General features: G+C 41.5%; 1 protein-coding gene across 1 annotated transcript in view; it reads left to right on the top strand.

Annotated features, from left to right (window-relative positions):
- LOC114428537 (mitogen-activated protein kinase kinase kinase 5-like) overlaps positions 1 to 12839 on the top strand; it is a 49744-nt gene extending 36905 nt beyond the window's left edge. The window contains exons 14-30 of the mRNA XM_028397048.1: positions 577 to 658; positions 1538 to 1671; positions 2370 to 2497; positions 2664 to 2800; positions 4680 to 4785; positions 5296 to 5453; positions 6932 to 7109; positions 7248 to 7265; positions 7649 to 7826; positions 8472 to 8640; positions 8719 to 8904; positions 9369 to 9474; positions 9719 to 9959; positions 10065 to 10177; positions 10648 to 10769; positions 10874 to 10950; positions 11839 to 12839. Of these exons, the coding sequence (XP_028252849.1) occupies positions 577 to 658; positions 1538 to 1671; positions 2370 to 2497; positions 2664 to 2800; positions 4680 to 4785; positions 5296 to 5453; positions 6932 to 7109; positions 7248 to 7265; positions 7649 to 7826; positions 8472 to 8640; positions 8719 to 8904; positions 9369 to 9474; positions 9719 to 9959; positions 10065 to 10177; positions 10648 to 10769; positions 10874 to 10950; positions 11839 to 11899 (2194 nt within the window). The 3' untranslated portion in view covers positions 11900 to 12839. The remainder of the gene's footprint in view (positions 1 to 576; positions 659 to 1537; positions 1672 to 2369; positions 2498 to 2663; positions 2801 to 4679; positions 4786 to 5295; positions 5454 to 6931; positions 7110 to 7247; positions 7266 to 7648; positions 7827 to 8471; positions 8641 to 8718; positions 8905 to 9368; positions 9475 to 9718; positions 9960 to 10064; positions 10178 to 10647; positions 10770 to 10873; positions 10951 to 11838) is intronic.
- Positions 12840 to 13468: the final 629 nt, after the last annotated feature.

Here is a 13468-nt window from a genome sequence, read left to right as displayed (position 1 = left end):
AAATACTACATGGTATTTATTGGTTCACTTTAAAGGGGTTTTGGGTATGGTTGGAGCGTTCCCTTATGTGCAAAAAATGCTGAGTCTTCAATCTGAGTTAGTTTAGAGGGCTGAAAGGGACCAAGTGTGAAAACACCCTAAGATTAAGATTAAGGATTATTTTATGAATCCTAAATTTAGGTAGCAGTACCAGCAGCATACATAAAAAAACAAGCAAAGAACAATCAATACAATATATACAGGAAAACACTCATATGCAAACACGCACATCAGCAGCAATCAATCATGGATAATCTAATCAGGCTATGACATTAAGATATTATACCATTACAACTAAAAACAGACTAGCAGTATGCGAAAGGTGGTGGCGTCCCTTTACTTTTGGTAACATAGTGTGTGTGATTTCAGACCTATGTGGTGCAGTGGGTGTGAGAACAACATGGCCAGTAATGTTATGCTTTTATTTTGAAAGTTTTTTTCTGTCTCCTTTTAAACATGATAACATGTATTATTACATGTGATATTAATAAATGAGATTTCATTTGGACTGCTCTGGACTCTCTTTTCTTTTGGCAGATTCTGTGATCTGGTTAACAGCATAACAGAAGAAGCTTGGAAAGGACCAGAGGAAGGAGACTGTGATGCTGATACGTTAGAGGTGAGATGCAGAACCTTGAATATACACTCTTGAAACTCTTTTTTTGTGTGTGTGTGTGAGTTGCTCCACATTGTTTGGTTGCATCCTGTTTTGTTTCTCTTCACCCACCGTTGAAATGTCACAGGAAATATGTGGTGTTTGACAGAAAAAAAATGCTAATTAGTGTTGCAACTTGGTGTTTTGATGTAGGTTTTGTGGCTTAATTGTTACATTTTCATCCTTTTTTTAAGTCTTTTCCACCCATCTTTTCTTAATTCATCTTGTCACAATTCAGATTCACAATTCAGATTATAATAACGGGATCAAAACGCAGCAGCAAACACTGAGAAATGAACAGTAACCTGCTGAGATAAGACCTGGATTTTTTGCTGCTGTGCTTTATGATGCTGACGGTGTGCTGAACAGACACCTGCTGCTGCATTCACCTGTCTTCACCAACGAGCAGAGCCAAAGGGGTGGGGGGGGAGAAAAGCTAATTACACAAAATGCCGCTGCGCCCTCTGTGACTCAGCGTGGCTCAGATCGACTGCCTAACAGGTCCTCTCACAGGAACTTTTTAAATGTCTGTTTGACATGTGATCAGCCTGACCTGAGGGATGTAGCTTTAGCAGCCACTTAGCACAACAAAGAAAAAAAGATTTTAAATACATTTTAGGCATTATACAGAATATAATATTTGAATTTTGTATTTATTAGCTTGTTAGCACCAGAGTGTCACTGCTAGCCAAAAATGGACACACACACAAATTAGTACATTTAGGTTTGAATAAATAAGTAAATGTGTGGAAATTTTTGATGACCAAAATGTGTTGTATTTAGATCATTTTTCAAATATGTCTTCAGACTGAGTTTCACGGTGTGTGTCTTTTGTCTCTGCAGTACGACTATGAATACGACGAGCACGGAGAGAGGGTGGTCCTGGGAAAAGGCACGTTCGGAGTGGTGTACGCAGGCCGAGACCTCAGCAACCAGGTCCGACTCGCCATCAAAGAAATACCAGAGAGGGACAGCAGGTCAGGAACATGTGCCATCATAATGGTTTTTTATTCACACAGGCACAAGCAACAGAGGCCTAAGAACAGTGATATTCATGATACCCAGAGGATAAATCCTGAAGTTTTTCCCTGACCTTTTGAACTTTGACCTTTGCTATAGTGCCAACATCACAGCAAAATGTCATATTATCTGATTAGCACGCTGCTATGGGGGTTAAATATTTGAAGCCACCTGCAGTCATGGTTTACATCATGATTAGCTCAGGTCTATTAATTGTACTGTTCTGTTACTGCCTCACCCTGCTGTCGGGCAACATTTAGAGGACAGCTGCAGCATACCCTGTGGGGTTCTTGTGGAGTGGCTGGTTAATGGAGGGGACCGTGAAGTCAAACTCCCAACCTCCACCTTTTTAATTTCCCATCACTGCTCCTAAAGCTGGTCCACTCACGGTTCCACCTACTTCCACCTCAGACTGCAAGACTCTCTCACAGACTAGAGGATTCCACCGTCACGCTAATCACATCAGTGAGTCAGCCAGGCGCTCAGCTGTGAAGAATGTGGGGAATTTAGGGTAAATAGTTCAGATGTGGAGCTCTCTCCAGCAGAAAGAAGAGAGAGATATGTCTAGCACTGGTACTCTTTCAAACATGTTCTATGGTGATGAAAAAAAAGTTTGTTTTCATCATTTTAATGTGTCATTTTGTTTTTCATACAGGTACTCTCAGCCACTCCATGAGGAGATTGCCCTGCACAAACACCTAAAGCACAAGAACATCGTCCAGTACCTCGGCTCCATCAGCGAGAACGGCTTCATCAAGATCTTCATGGAGCAGGTGCCCGGAGGTGAGGTCATTACTGCCATGCTCTGACTGAATAACTAAGAGCACTGCATTGATAAACGCCACAGTGCGGGATCAGGTGGAAATAAATTGGGGTTTGTGTAATCAGATCTGTCAGGTCAGATCGGGTGTATAGATCGCTGCTGTACTTTGTCCCTTTGTGTGTGCAGGGAGTCTGTCTGCACTGCTCAGATCCAAGTGGGGCCCTCTTAAAAACAACGAGCCCACCATCGGCTTCTACACGCGCCAGATCCTGGAGGGGCTCAAATATCTGCACGACAATCAGATAGCACACAGAGACATCAAGGTGATGACAGCTTCTCTTTGACCCCGTTCACACTGGGGAAATCAATCCAGCTAGAGCAGGATTCGGGCCATATCTGGATATATCCGGAAGCTTGAAGCTTGATAAGAGGAACAGAGGAGACTAAAGTGCAGGAGGGTGTGCGTTTAAAGGGTTATTCCAAATAGATTGTTCCAGGTTTAAACACATACCTTTTCATAACAGCCTTTTAAAGATCTCTCCCTAGCTTCGGGAAGAAGTTGCAGACTCCTTCTAAAAATACATGAAAGGGGCAGCCTTGCTTTATCAGATTAAGTCGGTAGCTTCTCAATCCAAAGATGGTTTCATACAGAAATTCCCTCCTGATGTTTCTTTGGACAGATATGCAGCAACAGCGGCACAGTTTATCCCTCTGATTACAGTGGCCAAGTGAATTTAACAGACTGCAGCTTATGAAAACATGTACAAAGAGAGAACAAAAAACACCTGATTAAGAAAACAACATGCACTGCGTGTAGTCAGAAGAATAAAATAGTTGTAAGTGTGACACACGTCATTTTTGCTAACAGTAAATTCTGTCGTATTGGCTACATCACAGTAAGGGTTTAAGTAAGAGGCTCTCCTTGTGTTATCTCAGCGATGACAAACCAACACTGATAACAATCCCATTAGAGGCAGCGGCCTCTTCCTCCACACATCTACCTAACTTAACAACTGGCTCATATAAGCCTCGTTAGCACCATGTAAATGTTAATCACCTTGTTTTGGCTCAGAACCCCACCTCCTACGTGCAAAGCTGTAGCTGCGGTGTGTCAGTTTTCAGGGATTTGCAGGCAGTTTTGCTTATTATCAGAATCCGAATCAGAATCAGAAATACTTTATTGATCCCAGGGGGGAAATTGCTTTCATTCCAGGTGCTCCATGTATACTAAAAAAAAAACAGGTTAGAAATATAAAATAAGGTAGTAGTAGTAGTAGTAAGAGTAAAATAAATATAAAACCTAATAAATTCTAAACATTCAAGTAAAATCCAGGCAAGTGAAAACTGAAGTCATATATAATACAACTAATACTGTGTGCAGTAAAATCTTGTCTACAATAAATCCAATATGGATATAATTACAAGACAGTGTGTTAGATTGTCTGATCTCAGTGGGAGGAGTTGTACAGTTTGATGGCCACAGGAAGGAATGACCTCCTGTGGCGCTCAGTGGTGCATTTAGGAGGGATCAGTCTGGCACTGAACGTACTCCTGCACCTCAGCAGCACGTGGTGGAGAGGATGGAAGCTGTTCTCCAGGATCCCCTGCAGCTTAGACAGCATCCTTCTGTCTGACACACCCACAACATCACCGGCCCTTCTGATCAGTTTATTGAGTCTGTTTGTGTCCGCTGGCAGAGTCATCAGAAAACTTCTGAAGATGACATGACTCTGTCTGGTAGCTGAAGTCAGAGGTGTAGAGCGTGAAGAGGAAGGGAGAGGGGACTGTCCCTTGTGGGGCCGTGGTGCTGCTGACCACTGTATCAGACAAACGCCGCTGCATCCGCACATACTGTGGTCTACCAGTTAGATAATCCACAATCCATGACACAAGGGGGGGCTCTACCTGCATCGCTGTCAGTTTCTCACCCAGGAGAGCCGGCTTGATGGTGTTGAAGGCACTGGAGAATTCAAAAAACATTACTCTCACAGTGCTCGCTGGCTTGTCCAGGTGGGTGTAGACACGGTTCAGCAGGTAAATGATGGCATCCTCAACTCCCAGCTGGGGCTGGTAGGCGAACTGGAGAGGGTCCAGGTGAGGCCTAACAGTAGGCCGGAGCTGTTCCAGAATGAGTCTCTCCATTATCTCAGTGGCATCGTTTCGATGTGTGCGTATTCTCACGGATGTGCTTTCAATTCACAGGGTGACAACGTCCTCATCAACACCTACAGCGGCGTCCTGAAAATATCAGATTTTGGCACATCTAAGAGGTTGGCTGGGATTAACCCTTGCACTGAGACTTTCACAGGTACGGGTACAACACTGTTCACACAGCACATACTCAGACAGGCTTGATAAAGTCTTAAAGTTTGCTCAGTAGTAGCCATAAATACACTTAAGCATCGAAGTAATCCCAGCACAGTGTCTTTGGACAGCACCATTAATCCAGCCTTATTTACTCAGCCAGTAGGTGACATCACTGAAAATAGCTGACTGCTGCTATTCACAGACACTGTGTTTGAGTCTGCAGTTAGATCGGGTGGGTCTGCAGCTCTCTGATGTCACCACCACGGCCGCCAGTGGCAACTCAGCTTGACCTTTTGAGTCGTCTGACAGCAGCCTGAATGGCGGAGCTCTTTCAGGAAACTGGGCTACTCCTTTTTATAGTCCAAGCCTGCTAAAAATGTATCCCCGTCTGTTCTTATGCCTGTACACAGGTTACTAATAGCAGCAAATAAGCAGCCAGCCAACAATATACTTCTTATTATTATCTGAATATTCATCTGTGGTTGTGTTACTATTTTGTGTTGTTTCTCAGGCACATTGCAGTACATGGCTCCTGAAATTATAGACAAGGGTCCTCGGGGTTACGGCAAGCCGGCAGACATCTGGTCCCTGGGTTGCACCATCATAGAGATGGCCACTGGGAAACCACCTTTCTATGAACTGGGAGAACCACAAGCTGCTATGTTTAAGGTACTATCCTACTAAATAGTGTGTTTATTTTCACCCTAAAGATGCACACGACAAGTAGGGAAGTACTGGTTAAGGGGTGTCTTAGGCTAAGTTAGGGACACCTGTCTGTATTTTGCTGTGTATAGGAGTTTCAAATCTGGTGTCTGTTGGGTAATTTCAGCACCAGTGCAGCAGTAGCCAAATGTAAGAAATTGTATGGAAACGGAGTAGGTGTAGCCTCCTGGGGGTACGGCGGAGCCTCTTGTGGAAAAAAAATAAGGTTTTAAGTCACAGACTAGTGTTCAAAACAAGAAAAAAAAATCTAATATAATGATGTACTGTAGGTAACACTTGATGATGTACTGTAGGTAACACTTACTGCACATATTTGACAAACTATCCAAGAGTCAGAACAGAGAAATCAGAACAGATAGATGGTTTAGGCTCCTGACTGTGATTATTAGGAGCCATGGACAGTTCTGGTGTCACACCATCTTTCATTGTCATGAAATTACGAATTATTGTTCTTAGCCATGTGCAGCCCATTAAGGGCAGTGGAGATGTTTAAGGGATGTGTGGAGAGCGTGACAGCCCTGCTGTCAATGCTCTGAATCATGCAGTTTTCCATATGATGTGATAAAATTAAATAAGGACCTTATAGTAAGGAAAACAGAAAAGGAGAAACTTGGATTTCCTCTCACAGTTTCTGGATATATCATTGTGTGTACAGTCCATAATCTCCATCTCTAAAAGGATCTCATGTTGTGTCTGCAATTTGTATGGAATTCTCTTAAACAGTCCTCTTCATGGAATGTCTCAAGGGAGGGGCATCTCTCTGCTAATCTTAAGTCAACATTCCTCAACACGAATGGCAGGAATTTCTAGTGTTACCTCTCAACAACTGCTGCCTCGAGCTACAGCCGGGCCCATGGTAGTCTAACTTCACTGGGTAAACACTGTCTTTGCACCTAAAGTAATCAAACAGTTTAGCCAGAGGGGAAAAAATCTATATTATTATTCTAAAGGTGCATTCTGTAGGTGCTTTTTGTGTTATTTTTCTCATTTTTAAGGTATGTTGTGAGTGTTTGTACTGTAGCACAGTGATAATCTAACAACCAACATGCATGGTCGGTTAGATAAGCTATCTGTTTGTAGCATCCCTAGAGGCTGGTAGCTGAGGAAGAGGTGGGTGTTAACAGTATGCAAGAAAGCAGAAGAGCAGCAATGCTAGGCTAGAAACACCAGCCAGTGAGCCCTTCCACTGTCCTGCTGTCAAATAACTGACCATAAGCATTAGCCATTGTTGCCTTTTCTTGTTTTTTAACTGTTGCCAATTCAGTAACCATCTGGTGGTACAAAGTGGTATTACACCATCCAGAACTAACTGATTATTATGCTAACTTATCAGGCCAGCTGTGCAACACAATATGTAGACATCATACATAAACCTTTGTGTCGTCCTGCCTTCTTTAATTGAGTGTGTGTCCATTTATTTTCAGGTTGGCATGTTTAAGATCCACCCAGAGATCCCAGAGTCCATGTCGTTAGAGGCCAAAGCCTTCATCCTGCGCTGCTTCGAGCCTGACCCAGATCGGCGCGCCACCGCCCTCGACCTGCTCACTGACGAGTTCCTCACCGTCACCAGCCGCAAAAAGAAGAGCAAGAGCAGTTTCACGGGTGGGTTTAATTCTCAAGTCTGTCTGCTTTATATTTACACCATCCCAGCTTGCATAAAGTTAAAGGTTAAAAAACAGCACAGTAAGCTTGTAAATCATAATCTGTTTGCTGACAGATTTCTTCTGTTTTTCCCTGCAGCACTGACATCGGGGTCAGGTGAGCAATTTTGTCCCCCACACTGTCAGTTTTGTGATACATATGCATGCTTTGCCGAAGAGAATCTAGGCAACAGTTCACATTTTTCTCCTGCCAATGGCGACCTACCTTGTGCAACTAGGATCTTTTCAAGACTACACAAGTAGATGCATGAACATCTTTTTAATCAGTGTAATGACTTATACACAACAATTTACTGCCAGATAAATCAGCTCAAAAGGAGGACAATTTCAATCAGTTTTCACTAGTTTGATCCTCTTTAAGGCTTCAGTTCTCTTTGTTATAGAAGAATAGCATCATTTCCTGATTGGCACAGGCAGCTGTCTCATTAGATCATTTTTGTGTGTATGCACCCTCTTTAAGAGTTTATTTTTTATATTCAGAGTACCTCCGCAGTATCTCCCTGCCTGTGCCGGTGGTGGTTGAGGACACCAGCAGCAGCAGTGAGTACGGCTCTGTCTCCCCTGACAACGACCTCAACACCAACCCCTTCATCTTCAAGCCCAGCGTCAAGTGCTACAGTGAGAGGGATGTCAAGGGACCCAGGTCGCTCTTTCTCAGGTAGAACAGCTGAAACCAGAGCATGATTTTTGACACCTTGAATGAGGCTGCCATTGTGGTCTAAGCTAGAGGTGTAGATATAATCCTGACCTACATTTACACACCTAGGGCCATTTCATACTCAACCAGGGGCACACAGACACGAGACACATTGGCCACCATAATGCATGCTTGCGTGTGTAATACCATATGACCCCAACGGGGGAAATAATGCCAGTAAAAGCAAATAACATAAAAATAATGAATGACAAATAAAACACTATTAGTAGTATGGCAAATAAAATAGCATTATAATAGTATTATTATAATATATAATGGTATATAAACATATTAAGTAAATTAAAAATTAATGAGTTATGTTGACTAATTATTAAATTCAAATTAAAGTTAAATTAAAATGTTTAAAAAAGAGACTTTAATTACATTAAGTAAAAAATTCTAATGCTAAAATACTATAAATAAATAAATAGACTATAAATGAAATAAATACTATAAAATTAAGTACACAGTGCAGACTGTGCCATCTAAATAGGTAAACAGTATAATTTAATTAAAAGCCTGTTTCTAATAATAATAATAATAATAATAGGTTTGTAGGATTGTCATATATTAAGCCAGTTAAGACATTTATGTGTTGCTACTCAGCATTCCGGTGGAAAACTTCGAGGACCACAGTGCCCCTCCATCTCCTGATGAGAAGGACTCAGGCTTCTTCATGCTTCGAAAAGACAGCGAGAGACGAGCCACCCTGCACCACATCCTGACAGAGGACCAGGACAAGGTGGTGGCTAACTTAATGGAAGCCCTCACACAGGTCTGTAATGGAATAAACTATCAGAAGGTGTGTGTGTATGTGTATAAACCCAAGGCTTTTCCCCTCCTCCACCTCCAGGGCTCAGAAGAAATGAAGCTGAAAGCTCAACACATCTCCACCCTTGTGGTCAGCCTGGCCGACTTTGTTCGCATGGCGGACAGGAAAATCATCGCCAACACTCTGTCTCAACTCAAACTGGAGCTGGACTTTGACAGCACCGCCATCAGTCAGCTGCAGGTTGTGCTGTTTAGCTTCCAGGATGCTGTAAGTATCAACAGAATCACAGGGAGGGTTGAGAAGCAGGTCTCTCTTATGAATTACTGATCATAACGGGAATATAAAACATCATCAGTTTGAGATTTATTTATTACAATTGAGAATTGAGGTTCTTCTGGCCTTCGCATAAAGCAAAAAACACATGAGCTGCAGACAGCAGCAGGCTGCACTGTGAAACACTTATAACCTTTAAACACGGTGATAAAAAGACACACACACACATGCAGAAATACAGATGAAAAGACTGTAGAACAAGTGGTTGTTTTCATACTGAGGGTTATTGCATAATCCTAGAGGAAGATGAGGCTATGGTGCCTCCTGTTGGTCATCGGTGCAGACTGTTGAGCTGCAAGTGATAAGAGTGTCATCATATAATATATTACATACATACATTATACAAACATATTTAGTATAAAGAATGCAATTTAAAGTGGAAATTATCTCATTTCCAGGTAAACAAAGTGCTGAGAAACCACAACATCAAGCCTCACTGGATGTTTGCTCTGGACAACATCATCCGTAAAGCTGTGCAGACCGCCATCACAATCCTGGTTCCAGGTACTATGGATGGATGGATGGATGCATGGTTGGTTGAATGTGGGGTGGATGAATGGATGGATGATGAATGGATGGATATGTGGATTAAATAATGAATGTTTGGGTGAATGCATAATTGGATGGATTAATGGATGGATGCATGGTTGGATGAATGTGGAGGTGGGTGCATGGATAGGTGGATGGATGAATTGATGGATGTATATATGAATGAGTGCCGCTAAACATGTGTTGCTGCTGTGCTCAGAGCTGAGGCCTCACTTCAGTCTGGCCTCTGAGAGCGACCCGGCTGATCAGGACGATGTCGATGATGACGGCGAGCCAGACAGGAACTCCACCCACCAGAGGGCGCCTCCTGTCGCCACTCACGATGACACAGTTGTCACATCAGGAGTCAGCACGCTCAGCTCCACTGTCTCCCACGAGTCCCACAATGCACAGCACTCGGTGAGCATGGAGCTGGGCCGAATGAAGCTGGAGACCAACAGGTAAACATTCACAGCAGGGGAGGATGTTTTCAGCTTCACGTCTGGCAAAAAAAACTCTGAAATAAATTCTCCTTCTGTGCTCCCTCTGACATTGTTTGACTCCAGGCTGCTGGAACAGCTGCTGGAGAAGGAGAGAGAGTATCAGGCTATCCTGCAACACGTGCTGGAGGAGAGAGAGCAAGAGATCAGACTACTGAGGATGCGATCTGAGCCAACAGGTCTGTGATTTACCTTTTTACACTCACTCCTTTGCTGCTGCAAATCCCAGTCTGCCTTCCCGTTTTAAGTTTTTTGAGTCACTTCCCTTTCCACAGAAATGTATGCCTAAAAAATGGAACAGGCTTATAAACAGTGCAGAGAAATATCCAATGATGCTCAGCTTTCTGAACAATTTATACAAGTCATGACATGAGGGATGCACACAAACAAAGCTCTTTTAGCACCTACTGAAGGTGCAAATGATGCATTTCCTGCTCCAATTAGGTGTGTATTGAAGCCTGACTGAAGTAAAGTTCTGCTGTGAAGCAGAAGCAATATAATCAGATTATATTAGTAAAAATAAGTCCAATTGTTTTTGGGCACATATTGGAGGGAAAAGTGTGCAAAAATAAATTATCCCATACATCATTTTTTAATGTAGGGTGCTGGTTTTCTTCTGTAAATGTGTCCTCTGTATGTTCTCTGTTAGACCCCTCCCTGTCATCAGATGGCCCAGAGGGACAGAGAAGTCAATCTGCAGAGACGCATGAAGACCCAGCACTGACCAGCTGGCTGAGGCTTTACGGCGCAGACCAAGACTCCATAGACAGGGTGGGTGCGCGCATGTCTCTGTCGCTCTCTCAGATGTCGGATTAACGGTGGTTGTCGTGTATTTTTCATACACAAAGATGTATTCCATTGTCATGTTTCTCCAGATATTGAATGAGGAGTATACATTGAATGACATCCTCAATGATGTAACGAGAGACGATCTGAAGAGTTTGAGACTGAGGTAGTGAACAGTTTTCTTTATATGACTGGCAGTTTCGCTTCTGCTTTTAGGCACATAACACAATGCTGACATCTGCAGCTCTCTGATAAACAGGAAGACAGCATGAAGCTCTGACAGCTGTCTGTTAATTTCCTGTTCTTACTGTAAATGTACACAAGACTGCTTTGTGATTCAAATCTCAAAATGATGTTCTCAGAGTGACAGTTTTTGGCACTTAAACTGAAATCAAAGACACGACATCATTAATACAAGCCAAGATGTGCATGGTGTGTATATCTCTGTATTTGGCGCCCCCTAGTTGTCATATCAAAATGAATGCAGCACATGGTGGCAGACTTAGACTGCTGTAATTTTACAAAAGTCCTAAATATTTCTTCTCTGAAGGATCAATAAAGTTGGAAGAACCCATAATCTGATCTATTCCAGCACACCCCACATAGTGTCCTTTGGTTTCCAGCATCTTTCTATACTCTGGTTGTTGTATTAGGATTATCATATGGGCTGTAAAAACATATTGACATATTGAGAACCTCCTTACATGTAGGAGCCACATACACGGCCATAGATACCACTCAGGTCCCCAAGGTCTGGACCTCAGTATTGTTTGCAAGGTGCATATCATAAAGGTCACATAATGATTGGTGCTGCAAAGATGTTATATAATACCAAGATGTTTCACGTGCTTGTTTGGTGTATGTGTGGGTGGATGATGGGAGAATTAAAGGCTTTGTGGTTAATACAATATATTTTAACATCACAAAGGTTTTACTGCAGTAAAGTGAGACGTCATCTGAAAAAGTTCTGTTATGCCAGCTGACGTATAGTACGAGTTCTGCGGGCATCCAACATTACATGTGTTGATGCTGTTTTCTCTGCTCTTCCTGTCAGAGGTGGAGTCCTGTGTAAACTATGGAAGGCCATCACAGACCACAGGCAGAAGTTGACCTAAGGCCTTGAGAGAGGCAACAACCACTCAGAGAAACTCAGCATTTCCTCTTTACCTCAGTATTTATAGGAGCAAGATGTTTCAGGAGGAGTGCGGCGTGTTCACCGTGTTTGCAGAGCAGCTTTCCACCAACACAAAAGAAGATCTCCTGGAGAATTTTTCAAATGAGCATTTTCTGGGGGATATTAGGTCATTTTTTCAAAGTCAGAATTTATTCAGAAGGGCCACTAGTTTTCTTATGCCTGATGGCACAACACAGCTTTTGTTACAGATGTGTGTTAAGATGGTTGTAAAATTAAATTATGACATGATCTGTCTTTAAAAGATGTTTACAAATAAAAATCCCCTAGAGACTGACTGTTTTCTAATACAAGCCTGAGATACAAAATACTACATTCAACACCATCTGTACTAATATTCCTTATGGTCTTATCACTACTTTATTTAAATGTATTTTAATTTAATTGCCATGGTAACCTGAAGGACATCAGTGTATGCCCTCAATGAGTTTTTTTTAATCCAAACTCAGATTGTTTTGATATTGACAGTGCTTCTTTTTTCACATTTCCTGCTATAATATGAATCAGTTTTACTTTTCATTTCATTTCCTTATCAGGAACAGTGCACACTGTTAAAACAGAAACAACTCTATTGTGTAAATATTGTGTTATAGGGTTCTATGTGGAGACCTTTATGTACCTTTAAAAAAAAGATTAACAATTTTCATGTGGATTGGACCAAGTTTACGATGAACACGTGACAAATGAATTGTATATTCTTGTATTTTTTAGTGTAACAAATCACCTGAGAGAATAATAAGTTACTAATTCATAACATCATATCAGACTATTTGTTTTTTATTGTTGTACACTGACGAAATTGTGTTGCCTGTGTAGATGTGATCATTAATGTGTTCATATTGTAATGAAAAATCTTTCACATTGAAGAGCCTTTTTTTATTGTTATTATTATTTTTAAACCATGATGTCAGAAACGAGGGACGTAATCATGAACTGTGTGTTCTTTTTGTTTCATATCTAAAGTAAATCAAGATTTGTTGTGTTATATTGTTAAAATAAAAGTTTTCAACCGAAGCTGTGAAAGACATGAGTCACTGAATCTTAATTTACAACTTACTGGGATTGAAAAAGGTTCATACAGAAAGAGAAGTGATAATATCTGACATCTATAATTCACTTCTTTCTTTTTAAAATAAAAGCAGTTTTTATGATTTATATGCAAAGGTCATTAAGTTTGTCCTGTCAGGGTTCATCAGGAGGAGGACACAAATGCAGAGGCATGGAGCGGTTAAGGTTAACAAAAGCTCCTTTATTCAAAGCCAGGAGGGCAAAACAATACAAATAATTAATATATTATTAATAACGTGCTGCAAGTGGCCCTTCCAAACTACAAAAAAATGTTAACCTGAAACATAATAATACTATTATTATTATTATTATTATTATTATTATTATTATTATTATACTAAAGAAATGGGAAAAACACGTTATCACAAAATATTGATCAGTTAACGATGATAACGGGACCTGCTACAGGTGAACTGTTCTCCGC

Source organism: Parambassis ranga, chromosome 24 (assembly GCF_900634625.1).
Source record: "Parambassis ranga chromosome 24, fParRan2.1, whole genome shotgun sequence".
NCBI classification, from domain to species: Eukaryota; Metazoa; Chordata; class Actinopteri; family Ambassidae; genus Parambassis; species Parambassis ranga.
Note: the sequence above shows the minus strand (reverse complement) of the source record. Positions and strands in the feature narration are given on the sequence as shown.